At 38.7% G+C, this 14,029-nt stretch overlaps 1 protein-coding gene across 1 annotated transcript in view; it reads right to left on the reverse strand.

Moving 5' to 3' along the window:
* Positions 1-903: 903 nt before the first annotated feature.
* The window catches only part of LOC135085960 (spectrin beta chain, non-erythrocytic 1), a 176,269-nt gene continuing 163,143 nt past the window's right edge, over positions 904-14,029 (reverse strand). Inside the window, exons 87-93 of the mRNA XM_063980744.1 lie at positions 11,987-12,126; positions 10,686-10,755; positions 10,112-10,200; positions 8,912-9,343; positions 7,334-7,492; positions 5,845-5,929; positions 904-2,949 (exon numbers count right to left, since the gene is read on the reverse strand). Coding sequence (XP_063836814.1) covers positions 2,835-2,949; positions 5,845-5,929; positions 7,334-7,492; positions 8,912-9,343; positions 10,112-10,200; positions 10,686-10,755; positions 11,987-12,126 — 1,090 coding nt within the window. The 3' untranslated portion in view covers positions 904-2,834. The remainder of the gene's footprint in view (positions 2,950-5,844; positions 5,930-7,333; positions 7,493-8,911; positions 9,344-10,111; positions 10,201-10,685; positions 10,756-11,986; positions 12,127-14,029) is intronic.

Consider the following 14,029-nt stretch of genomic DNA (forward strand, 5'->3'; position numbering starts at 1 on the left):
CCGAGTTAACGCACACCTGGCTGCCGTGACGTCACATCGACTCTGGTACGGACGGTAATGCGAGGGAGATTCGCATTCAACGAGGTGCGCAGTTAACTCGATCGGGTTGTATGTTCTCTCTTTTACTCTTTATAAAAGTGTAAAAGAGAAAGATATACTGTCACGGTGACAAAATTTGGTTGAGAAAATTAAACAAATATTTAATTACACAAAAATATATTCAATAATAATAATTGAGAAGCAGTACGAACTACATTAACATGATTGTGGGACGTCCCAGTACATCCTACGTACGTCCCAGTACATCTTACGTAAGAATATGCACAGATTACGAATTAAGCGTCAAGTTGTTACGGTCATTCTCAATAAAAAATAATTATTTCTTATTTTTCAATATTTATCTGTTGTCTGATACCCATAGTACAAGCTTTGCTTAATCTGGGACAGACAGAAAAGGTGAGGGTTGCCATTAAAAAAGTAAATGTTGCCATTTAAAAAATGGGGATATCAGTTTTGACAGTTCACATAAAATGGCGCTACCAGTAACTCACTCGTCAGTGGTGGCAACTTTGAAGTATAAAAACGACAGCCCTCTTTGCAAAAACATTTCTAAAATTACAAAAAAAACTTGTCAAAATTCCTGATTTTAACAAAAACAGTTGAATTAAAATAACCATAGAAAAGAACGACCATAATCAACTCGCGCGCATAAGAAACCGCACCGCCGGGTACAAAATAATATAACAATGTAATAAACTTGATAAAATCAACGACTACTAAGGGCGGGGGCCTGTTGTACTTTGCGGGGGTCTATGAAGACAACTGAGGGGTCTTTTGTACCACTAATAAGCATTAATGGCGGAAAAAAGTGCAAGCGCTTATACGCAAAATGACGATCGGTAGCGCTGTCACTTATAAAAAAATGAATGAAACACGTCACTATTGAAGTTAGCAAAAATCGTCGAAAACTGTGTATGGGTCGCTATTTTGCTTATGAGCACTTTTTTCCGCCATGCATCCATTTAAATAAGTTTTCAGACAAATGTTATAAATTTTAAGCTTTGCTTAGTTTGGGACTAGATGGCGCTGTTTATAAGCCCAAAGTTTTTGAGCGGTTGTTGATCAGATCAAAGCATTCTGAACTTGATAGGTCTTGAATTAGCAGTGTTAAAACTACCCTCAGTTGCAAAAAAACTTTCAACAAACTCCCGGCGGTGCGACAAGCGACTTAGAAATTAATAAAATATTAAAGGACAAATGGCCGATTGATTTTATTCTTAAAGCGAAGTTAACTTAAATTATGCTCAATACAAAGTCTGCTGATTAAGATTCGACTGACCAAAGACAATATATTTGGTTGTCGAATGGTCGCCAGTACGTCAACCAACAACAAAATTACGTTACTTGATTTTCAATCTTATGTTCAACAAATAATGTCGAAAATTCGCTCAGCATTTACTTGGATTTCATTTGTTATCTCATTTTAAAAGATATTTTCTCTTTTTTTTGTTCTGTTGTAGGTTGAACTACTGGCGACTATACAGAGCTTTTAAAGAAAAAGGTTAAATATGAAATAATTATACTTAATTACTTACATTTAAAACTAGATATAACACATTATTATTGTCTCGCCGATGTATTTATTGCTTTAATACTTTTAAAAATGACGTTAACAGCCATATAAATATTTAAAACATGATTTAAAACAAAAAACAATATCTGTTACTACCATAACATTAATTTAAAACATTGTTATAGAATAAATTCTTGTTTTAATGTTCAGAAATTTTAATTTAATTTAAAAATTAAAAAGATTAAAAACACGTAAAACAGCACCATTTGTTTTACAAACAATTTAACGGTCAAACAAAAAATTATTCTATAACAAACAATTGTTTATTGTTTGCAATTAAATTATTGGTCCCAATTTCCAAGTTCTCACATTTGTGACAGTTAATTTCAATGAAAATGGTAATTTTTCGGCCATTTCTATCGAAAATCTAAGTAAGGTTGTCAAAATTGTACTGTAAACTATCTGACAAGTTATAATTATTATGTTTTTGATAATAAACAAATATATACACAATACAGTGTACGTATACATACACCAAAAAAGATACAGTAAACAAAAAAGCCGTGGAATGCAGAAAAAAACGTTGAAGGAATGTTTTTCTAGTCTTTAAATTTGATTTCAGTCAAAATTATTATTTTTCTAACACAGTACAGTATAGACAAACAATTTTTATTTTCATATGATATCTACATCCCACGAATGTATATTTGTATACATATAAGCAAAGGCACGAATTTCAACAACTTATCGACCTGTATACGGCCGTATATAAATGAATTACTGTATATTATATACCAATACAATAGTATATACACGCTACGTTAATATTCTTTAGTCAGAAGCAGCTACAACAGTATTAAATTATTATTAAGGCTCGATTACACAATTGACAGTTATGTAACGAACAAACGTTTTGAACTGTTTTACAATTTTTTGAATTGTTTTACAATTTTTTGAACTGTTACATTTTTTTTAATTAAATGTGACACACTTTTTTTCAAATTCAATATATTTATTGCTATTAAGTAGTGTAACTATAGTCTGGTCTGTGAGCACGCTACACAGTCGCGATAGCAATATAATTACGCGCGAGCGATAAGGATGGGTAGCTTGGGGTCATTGGACAAAATTCTACGTGCTCACGGACCAGGCTTTAGTTGAAAATAGAGAATATTTTTTTTATTAATTCAAGTTTGATGAAACATACCTATTCACCTTTTCGTATTGTTGTAACTGCTCTTGACTAGTCTACGGGTGGAGCCTACATGTGGCTCTGAGGCCGCTTCTTCCTGCTGAACAGGCCTCCGAAGACGCCCTTCTTGTCTTTCTTTTCTTTTGTGACGCCGCTCACTGACAGTTCGGATTCACCGGAAGACCTGTTGGAAAAATCGCATTATAGTATGGACTTATTTTCAGTTCCAGGACTCTACTGACCTAGAATAGCAGATAAACTTAAATTCAAATTCTTCACTAATATGTGGATACTTAGATAGCAGCTACAAGATATACAACGGTGAGTAAAGCATTCTTGTGATTTAAATACTCATTCAGTTTACAATACCTACATTCGTCCCTTTGCGACGACAGTGTGACATCTCCTACAGTGGCGGCGTAGCATGGGTTGGCACCCGGGGAGATCACCCCCCCCCCCCCCCCCCCCGTCATAAGTCCTAAGGCACCCCCTGGTACCCCCAGGATTTTGGGGTTACCTACCGATTCGAAGATTGAAAGACAATTGCACCCCCCCGTATCATGACATAGACCGCAGATTTGCCATGCAGATGTGCCAGTGAGTACTAATCTGCGCGACTTGTGTCACCCCCTGATGCTTGGCACCCGGGGCGGACCGCCCCCACCTTACGCCGCTACTGATCTCCTATGATAATCTAATCGAAAATGTCACACTGTCGTCGCAAGAGGATGCATTTACTTTTATTTTTTCATATACTTTATCTCCTTTAGTCGACATCCACGAGAAGGGTGGGAGTGGCCATATTTTAAGTTAAATATGTGAAACATTAGGCCTCCCCAACCCTTCTGGCTCAATTTTCCTTTGGAAAATTAGAGTGGGTCGTGCTCCTACAATGGAGACTAAATAATAATAAGTACTAGTAGTCCAGTCAAATTAGACATGAACCCTGCAATAATTCGCATACAGCTGAAAATTGGTACGAATGTTCGGAGCACCATTATGAATTAACTATGAAAATTCCCCATCGATCCGACGTGTGCTAAAAAAAAATTCAAGGTCAAACTTAAAAAATACGGGTTTTTGAGATTTTCAGCCAAACGGTAAGTTTTATGGCAAAAATATGTATGACAAGGTTTAAGACCATACAATTATCTATCAAAATTGTCTATACACTTTCTCCTAAGAGTCAGCGTTTCTGAGATTCGATGATCCGAAGAATCAAAAAAGTGTTTTCTTCATAACGGTCTTACACATAAATCCAATGTGATATCGCCTCGTGCCACGACTCAGCATTGTATCGTGATGTGTTGTCGACGTCGAATATAAAATAATCAACCTCAATGTCGTCTGTCATCTTTAATTATCGAAAAATGGGTGCAACTTTGACGAAGGACTGCACCGTAAGTTTCTAAGATACGAAGTTTTCGTGTCTATTATGTTTAAGAGCTCTTATATGCACACGTCACTACTCTACTTGTAACTCTATGGTCACTCTTTTAGCCCGACCAAGTTAGACAGTCCAGGTTATAATAATTCACATAGAGCTGAAAATTTGTGTGAATGTTAAGAACACCATCCTAAATGAAATGTCAAAAGTCCCCGACGATCCGTCATTTAAAAAAAAAGTTTTCGTAGTCCCAAGTTTTTTGCATTTTTTGGCTAAGTAGTAAATTTATCATAAAAATAGATAAGAAAAAATAGTAGATCATAAAATTATCTATTAAAATTGTCTTTACCCCTTTTTCCTAAGAGTCACCGATTATGAGGCAGAACGATTCAAAAAGTTAGTTTTGATGTTCTCGTTATATGCACATGTTTCCACAACACCTATGAGGGTTATTTGGCGTATTTTTTTTACCAGGTTTCCCCAGTAGGCCTTTTTTAAGATGTATTTGTTATCCTGTTCAATTCAAAACTATTTTAATAAAGTTGAAGTTGTGGACTTTTGGAGTAGTTAACAGAATGCGAATTCTCCAACTTTTTGCATCGTTACCACATAAACGGTGACTCTTAGGAAAAAGGGGCAAAGACAATTTTAATAGATAATTTTATGATCTACTACTATTTCTTGTCATTTCTTATGATAAGTTTACTGTTTGGCGGAAAAATGCAAAAAACTTGGACTTCGTAAATTTTTTTTTCAAATGACGGATCGCTGGGGACTTTTGAAATTTCATTAAGGATGGTGTTCTCAACAATCACACAAATTTTCAGCTCTATGCGAATTATTATAACCTGGATTTTCTGACTTGACCGGGCTAAAAGAGTGACCATAGAGTTACAAGTAGAGTAGTGACGTGTGCATATAAGAGCTCTTAAACATAATAGACACGAAAACTTCGTATCTTAGAAACTCACGGTGTAGTCCTTCGTCTAAGTTGCAAACATTTTTCGACAATTAAAGATGACAAATGACATTGAGGTTAATCATTTTATATTCGACGTCGACAACACATCATGATACAATGCTGAGTCGTGGCACGAGGCGATATCACATTGGATTTATGTGTAAGACCGTTATGAAGAAAACACTTTTTTGACTCTTCGGATCATCGAATCTCAGAAACGCTGACTCTTAGGAGAAAGTGTATAGACAATTTTGATAGATAATTGTATGGTCTTAAACCTTGTCATACATGTTTTTGTGATAAAACTTACCGTTAGGCTGAAAATCTCAAAAACCCGTATTTTTTAAGTTTGACCTTGAATTTTTTTTTTAGCACACGTCGGATCGATGGGGACTTTTCACAGTTAATTCATAATGGTGCTCCGAACATTCGTACCAATTTTCAGCTGTATGCGAATTATTGCAGGGTTCATGTCTAATTTGACTGGACTATAGGGCCAAAAAGTATTGTGATATGAAAATGCTCTTTTAACAGAGATTGGTCGATTTACAAGTACAGTAAGTTCATGTACCTAGTTCGTAACACCAAAAGTAGCCAATAAGAACGCAACACGTCGTTGTTACAATTGGAATAAGGTTTTGTTGTCAACCTATTTGGTGTCACGAACTATTTGAAGCTGACTGTACTAATTAGTCCAAACAAAGACGTTTTTAAATTTTAATTTAACGTACCTAGAAGCGGGTCTCTGGTCAAGCGCGGGCGATCCTCCGCTGCCGGCGACGGAAGCCGGGCGAGTGCTGCTGTTCCCACCGTATGCTGAGGGGATAAGGTTCAAAGTTGAGTACTACAGACTTATTGGGGGCGTGGCGATGGTCACGTGACGTGGAATAGGCGAAGAGTGAGATGGAAGATGTTGCTACAGGCATAGCGCTTAATGAGGGCTATCGTTTTAGCGCTCACCAGTTAGCGCCACTGTAGAGTAAGGTCCTGTCACTTTCTAGTCGCGAAGACAGTGGCGCCAACTTGTGAGCGCGAAAGTGGTAGGAGGACTATGATCGCATTTGCACTCATCAAGATGGCGCCACTGTAGAGTAAGGTCCTGTCAATCGCCAGGGGTGCCAACTGTTAAGTATAAAAACGATAGCCCTCATTGAGTAGGTTTCTGAGGTAGGAGCGGTGCGGGAGGGGTGACAAGTGACGTAAGAGAACTGTCACTGGGTGACAAGTGACGTAACAGCGTTGTCACTGGGTGACAAGTGACATAATAGAGCTAGCTGTCACGAGGTGACATGTGACGTTATAGAGCTGTCAATATACACATGTATGACGTAACAACTACTTCGCTCTACAGCCTAGAACCTACTAAGTTGATCGCTACGCCTGTAGTAAAGCCTGGTCTGTGAGCACGTAGAATTTTGTCCAATGAACCCAAGCTACCCATCCTTATCGCTCGCGCGTAATTATGTTGGACCAGGCTTTAGTAATATTTGTTTTGTCATATACACTGAAGTATTCATAAAAAATAAACCATTCTTTACACCCTTTGTCACATATAGCATAAAACAATGTAACCATTTTATGTTTTGATTTTTTATGAATACATGCAGTAGAAACTACTAAGTACTAAGGCTAATTATAAAACTACTACAAAATTCCAATCCACAAGCAAAAAGAAAACAAAAAAAAAATGCAGTTCTAAAAATACAACATTCAACAAAACTACACCAATTCAATACACCAAGCGACCAAACCTCTACAAGAAGCATCTAAAATAAAACGCAGCACAAAAACCATGTACTTTGTACACAGCGCCATCTAGTCCCAAACTAAGCAAAGCTTAAAATGTAAAACATTTTTGGTCTAAAAACAAAATTCTATAGGTGTGTTTGGCGGAAAAAAGCGCTTATAAGCGAAATGGCGATTGCTACGGCAGTTTTCGGCGAGGACACGTTTGCTAACATTTGCTAACTTCAATGTTTCATTCATTTTTTAAGCAGTGACAGCGCTAACCCCTTTGTGTTCGGCATTTTGCTTATAAGCGCTTACAATTTCTATTTTCCGCCAAATGCACCCATTAATTCACGCAAAGATTGAAGTGAATCTTTTTTTTTTAGACCATAATGCCTGATCTTAAAATCATTCAAAATAATTTATAGAAAAAAGTAAAAGTTCTAAACATAAAAGAACTAAATATAAAATAAAATGACAGAAAAACAGTACAAGAATAAATATAAATAGGTAAGCGAATAAAAACAAAAAGAACACAACACAGACAAGTACCAAACACAGAACGAAGCGCATAATACACAAAATACATAAAAATATACATATAAAGCGTACATTTGACCCGGTGGAGCACATACAAGAGATGGCTTGATCCTGGATGCATGTTCAAATTACAAAATAAACATTGTATAAGCACTAGGGATATTAATTGTCACGGTACGTATCACTAGATATGTTAAGAAAGTCAGAAATACACATTCTTTGAGCCTACGATTTTGTAGGGCCCTCAAAATACACGAAAAACAAAGAAAATACTTTTTAAGATGAGCAACATCGAAAAATCGACATCTTCCTCGCTTGACATATCTAGCGACATTTTTATCAGCTATAGTCTGGTCCGTGAGCACGTAGAATTTTGTCCAATGACTCCAAGTTACCCATCCTTATCGCTCGCGCGTAATTATGTTGCTATCGCGCTCGCACACTCACTGCGGGCGCCCGTCGCACAGTCGCGACAGCAATATAATTACGCGCGAGCGATAAGGATGGGCAGCTAGGGGTCATTGGACAAAATTCTAGGTGCTCACGGACCGGGCTTTATTTACTTCTAAGGTTGTAAATATTTATAAAATATTATTACAGAAGTCTATCACAGCACCCTCTTTAAACGATAGTCAATTAAATTGAAGTAGACATTTAAAAAGAAAAATTAACCAACTGCTTCAGGACAAAAAAGTATTAGTGATGAGAAGAAAAAGAAAATTAATACACAAATGTGTAATACTGAACGAAACGTCCACTGCTGAATATAGGTCTCCCCCAATGATTTCCATATTGTTGATAGCGTAGGTAATACTGAATGGTACACTTCAAAGTAATTGGCAATCTAAGAAAAGTTTATTTCTAATAAATAAAAAGTAAATAATTCATAAAAATAAAAAGTAAACTAAAATAAATCTAAGAAAATTTATAGCCAAATGAAAAGAAATAAAAAATACAAGCAAAAAAAGTTTGAAAAGATTTATACAAGAAAAAAAACTAAAAACTTAAAAAATAATAAGAACAGAAATACTTATTTAAAAATAGGAATAGTAGGTAAGCCAATATCTACATAATTCTACATTTTCAATTCAGATTATTTTAATACAAGGTTCACTACTTAAAAAAAAATGTTAGTCCTGCAGAAAAAAATCGAAAGACAGTAAAATGTGAATATGTACTACTTTGAAACGTTATAGTGTATGAATCTACATCCATTTATTTAACTACGTCAACGGAAAGAGTTAGAGTGAGTTTATTTATTTATTTTAACGCGCTAATCTCAGATTTAAAAAATGTATTTTTGTGTTCTATAGCCCATTTATCGAGGAAGGCTTTAGTTAGGGTATATGACATCACCCTACAACCAATAGGGGCGGAGCAGTAAAGAAAAACGTTTCAAAAACGGGAAATATTCAAACTATTTTCACGCGTACGAAGTCGCGGGCACAGTTTTTGATAAATTCACATTTCACTGTATTTTCTAAAAGTTAAAACCGCAAACTACGTCATCCACACCAACTACAGACTAACCGAGCTCGCTGGCCGTGTAGAAGTGCGAAGTCGTCTCCACGCTCTGCCAGTTGTTGTTCTGCCGCTCCAGCGACCACGATGAGTTGCGGTTCGCATCCCGAGGGGGGCCTTGATAGCTGCCCGTCATTCTTTGCTGATAGCTATTCACTAGAGCGTGCACGGATTGCTTTTCTGGGTTTCTGTCGTGAGTCCTTTCGGCTGTCATCGGCCCTCGCTCGGGTATCATCGGCCCACGCTCGGTTAGCATCGGTCCTCGCTCGGGTAACATCGGCCCTCGCTCGGGTAGCATCGGACCTCGCTCGGGTACTGTCGGTCCGCGCTCGGGTAAGTTCGGCGCGCGTTCGGGCAGATTCGGCGCGCGCTCGGGAACGTTCGAGCGGTCGGGTGGGCCAGATAGAGGTAGCGGTGGAGCGCCTTCTATTTTGAGATTTGCTATAATTTTTAATTTATGTATTTGGAGGGAAAGACACAAATCTCATACGAATATAATTATGTAAAAATGGATCGAGCATTGATAAGCAGACAAACGACATGGACAATGCTAAAACACCACATTTCATGCACATACATTTAAACCAGTATCTTAAATTTAATGTCTTTCACTTTATAGTGAATGAAGGTGCAACAACATTCATTCATTCATTCTTCTGTCAGCTGATTTACGTCATAAACATAAAAACTATCAAAACTACATGATTAATTTCTAAAACCTATTAATGCGAAATATGGAATAGATATCAATACCTAATCATTTTTCTAAAATTTATTTAAGATACTACGCTACGCTATCATTCGTTCCCATTCACTCTTTCATATTCATATTTTTTGAGTACGACTAGAATAGAATTCGATTTCATTGCTAAAACTTGCATTTAAAAAGCCTACAACTACAATATTGAATGAGTGAACGATAAAACCATTCGTTCAATCGTTCATGAACCTAGTAACCTTTTTATCCAGTAAAAATCATCATACATCGTGCCATCGCATTCCATTCAGCGTTTCATTCGTGCCAGTGCAGTTGAAATAAGACAAATCATAATAATGTTGTCCTTTTCGAACCTATAGAACACAAAAGAGACCGCACTAACTCAAATTGACAGCTCCCAAGAGTTTTTGAAGTTGTCACTTTCATAGTGCTGGCCTTTTCATATTGCTATAGGTTAGAGGGAGATAGTGTATATGTGTTCTAAAACATACCTTCTTTCTGTGATTTTATGAACTCTGCGTTGATGTCGCGCCCGTTTGAAAACCGCGATCTGCCCCAAGAGCTGGTTTGTTCAGAATTTCTGTAAAAAATACATTTTGAAGTTTAGTCCGTTGTCATAAGATTGCAAATATAATGAGAGTAAACAATAGTTATGAGCAGGACAAGCGAAGAAAATTGAAATGGATATTTAGGACTCAGGAGGAGTAGTAGGAGTTTATTTTGAGAAGCCATCTAGCGACTGCGTTAAAAATAATAATAATTGTATGACAGATCGTACAGCGTCTTCAAAATCTTCATAGATTTTTTGACACACTCGCTAGCGACGAATTTCAATGCTAACGTTTTTTTAACGGGACTTTTCCCACCTCTCGTTCCCACCGCTGCAACTCCTGTGTAGCCAGGATCTACAGCTTGACCGCCATAACCCAACCAGTGAAGGTCAAGTTTGTCCCGGGGGAAAGTTAAACTGTCATTGGACCCGCAACGAAATAATTCAGAAGAACATAGGAGGAGTTCGAAGTTAAGGTGAAGTAGCAAATCCCATTCCGAACTGAGTCTCCTTACCTCAAAACTATATCGGCTCCGTCATCTTGCGGGGGCTGCCGAGGCGGCAATGATGGCAGCACCGTCGATTCTGCAAGTAATATTTAATGTTTTATTTACAATTTCAAAAAAATTAAGATAAAGCACTAAACCATGTTTACATGTTTCCATTTCACTAGAAGTAACCACCCCTGCACCTGTGGTCTAGTATAGTAAGACCACCAATTTCTGAGTCACCAGCGGTCTTGGGTTCGATTCCTAATGGACCTTAATATGTAAGTCTAGATATTAGCACGTCACTACCTTGTTTAATATACCACGCAATCTTATATACCCTTTCTTATAAGATACACCATACAAGAATGCATGGTAAATTCAGTGAACTGCCCCTGAATCGAATGTACCTACTACTACTATTTCTATTTATTTATATTAACCGGCAGACAGTGGTGACTGAGTTTGTTGCGGCGCTTCTTCTCAGCACTTGCCAAATGTTGGTCTCGAAGCGCTGGTAGGGTAAAAAGATTATGAGACATGTAGAGGCTCCTTAAGAGCAAAATGACGATTTGTAAGAACTATTTATTAGTCCAAACAAATAAAGAAATTTTGACTTTGACTTTGACTTTGACCTGGAAAAGGATCGTAACCGTATAACTCGAGGCATTCTTTGTATGAAACTACTATACAGCAACGCACATTTATTCACACCGTAACGTAAACGCATCGCCTCGCGGTTGACAGCACGTCAAAGACGATGACAGCTCGCGAAAGGCGATACGGTGATGCTCCCTTTTCGAGTTGATAAGTCTGCTATGACCATAACTCCGTTCTCATCATAATCATCATCATGTCAGCCATAGGACGTCCACTGCTGAACATAGGCCTCCCCTAATGCTTTCCATGTTGATCGATTGGTAGCGGCCTGCGTCCAGCGTTTCCCTGCTACCTTTACGATGTCGTCGGTCCACCTTGTGGGTGGACGTCTCACGCTGCGTTTTCCGGTACGCGGCCTTCATTCCAGAACCTTTCTGCTCCATCGGCCGTCAGTTCTGCGTACTATGTGCCCTGCCCATTGCCACTTCAGCTTGCTAATCCGTCGGGCTATGTCAGCGACTTTAGTTCGTTTACGGATTTCCTCATTTCTGATTCGATCTCGCAAAGAAACACCAAGCATAGCCCTCTCCATAGCACGCTGTGCAACTTTGAGCTTCTGTATAAGGCCTATAGTGAGAGGCCACGTTTCCGAGCCATAAGTTATCACTGGTAACACACATTGATTGTAGACTTTCGTCTTCAGGCATATTAACTCCGTTCTAACTCACCGATATTCCTCTCGGTCCGTTCTGGCGTGGCGGAGGCGCGTTGTTGCGAGCGGTGTTGCTGAAGGATCTCTGCTTGCGAGCGAGATTGTCTGGCCGGTTCGGGAGACGACGCCGCTGATGATGACGAGGAGCCGGCGTTCCTGGGACATAGAGGATGGTTAGTATTGAAACGGGACTATTCTCACTACTAGTTTCCACCGTTGCAATCTGTGTTTCCAGGATCTTACAGGACAGATAATGTACCATCCTAGACTGCATCTCGCTTAAAATCGGATACGATTGCGATCAAATACCTGCCTTGTTCTGCATACAAAAATCTACGTCTGTTTTAACTAAGAAAACAAGTTTTAATTTATATTTTGGTCTCACTGCTTAACTCCACACAACGCCATCTGTTGGTCAATATATGGACTAAGTTTAATGAACGAACTAATGCCATCGCCTACTTTTATTGCAGTGCACAACGCCATCAGTCACATGGTGTCTATTCTACTTATGCTGCCAAAAAATACTCTAATATCGCGGTTCAACTACGACGATCAACGCCATCCATTGGTCAGTGATAGAACTAAGTTACACCGTCGCATCATCTGCTTTAACTTACAACGCCATCTATTGATTAATACATTAACTAAAATACAATGCTGCTAGCTAGCTTTTACTCACTTTTGCAATCTCTTCCTCAGTTCCACATTATTCTCATCCTGAGGACTTGTATTAGGCGAGTACGGAGTCAGCTGCAACTCCGGCGGTAGTTGAGCATGGAAGGCGAGCTTGGCCACCCAGTCTCTCATCAAGTCGCGGGTGGCGAGAGAGTGGTATTTTATGCCACTTGGTGTGTTTCAGAAACTGGTATATCACGTAGCTATACCTACTTCTGCAGTTACTCCTTACTCTACTTATGGTGCCGAAAAAATACTCTAATATCGCGATTCAACTACGACGATCAACGCCATCTATTGGTCAAATAATGTACCAAATTACACGGTTGGCTGCTTTTACTCACTTACGCTAGCAGAGCGTCAGTTGTCATTCAAAGCGCGACTTAAAAAGGTTTACTCACTTTTGCAGCCTTTTCCTCAACTCGACGTTATTCTCATCTTGCGGACTTATAATAGGTGAAATTTCGACTATGAACAACGCCATCTATTGGTCAATGACTGAACTAATACTTACTTTTGCAGCCTCTTCCTCAATTCCACATTATTTTCATCCTGAGGACTTGTATTGGGCGAGTACGGAGTCAGCTGCAACTCCGGCGGTAGTTGAGCATGGAAGGCCAGCTTGGCCACCCAGTCTCTCATTAAGTCGCGGGTGGCGAGAGAGTGGTATTTTATGCCACATAGTGTGTTGAAAAAGCTTTAGTAACTCCAATGACATGGTATACCTACTTCTGCAGTGTCTCCCTACTCATAGTGCCGAAAAAATATTTTGATATCGCGATTCAACTACGCACAACGCCATCTATTGGTCAAATAATGTACCAAATTACGCGGTTGGCTACATCTGCTTTCTTGCGGTCTGCTTTTTCAGCTAGCAGAGCGTCAGTTGTCATTCAATGCGCGACTTAAAAAGGTTTACTCACTTTTGCAGCCTTTTCCTCAATTCCACGTTATTCTCATCTTGCGGACTTATAATAGGTGATATTTCGACTATGAACAACGCCATCTATTGGTCAATGACTGAACTATTACTTACTTTTGCAGCCTCTTCCTTAACTCCACATTGTTTTCATCCTGAGGACTTGTATTAGGCGAGTACGGAGTCAGCTGTAACTCCGGCGGTAGTTGAGCATGGAAGGCCAGCTTGGCCACCCAGTCTCTCATCAAGTCGCGGGTAGCGTGAGAGTGGTAGTATATGCCACATGGTGTGTTGAAAAAGCTTTAGCAATACCAATGACATAGTATACCTACTTCTGCAATTACTCCTTACTCTACTTGTGGTGCCGAAAAATACTCTAATATCGCGATTCAACTACGACGATCAACGCCATCTATTGGTCAAATAATGTACCAAATTACACAGTTGGCTGCTTTTACTTAC

Source organism: Ostrinia nubilalis, chromosome 30 (genome assembly GCF_963855985.1).
Source record: "Ostrinia nubilalis chromosome 30, ilOstNubi1.1, whole genome shotgun sequence".
NCBI lineage: Eukaryota > Metazoa > Arthropoda > Insecta > Lepidoptera > Crambidae > Ostrinia > Ostrinia nubilalis.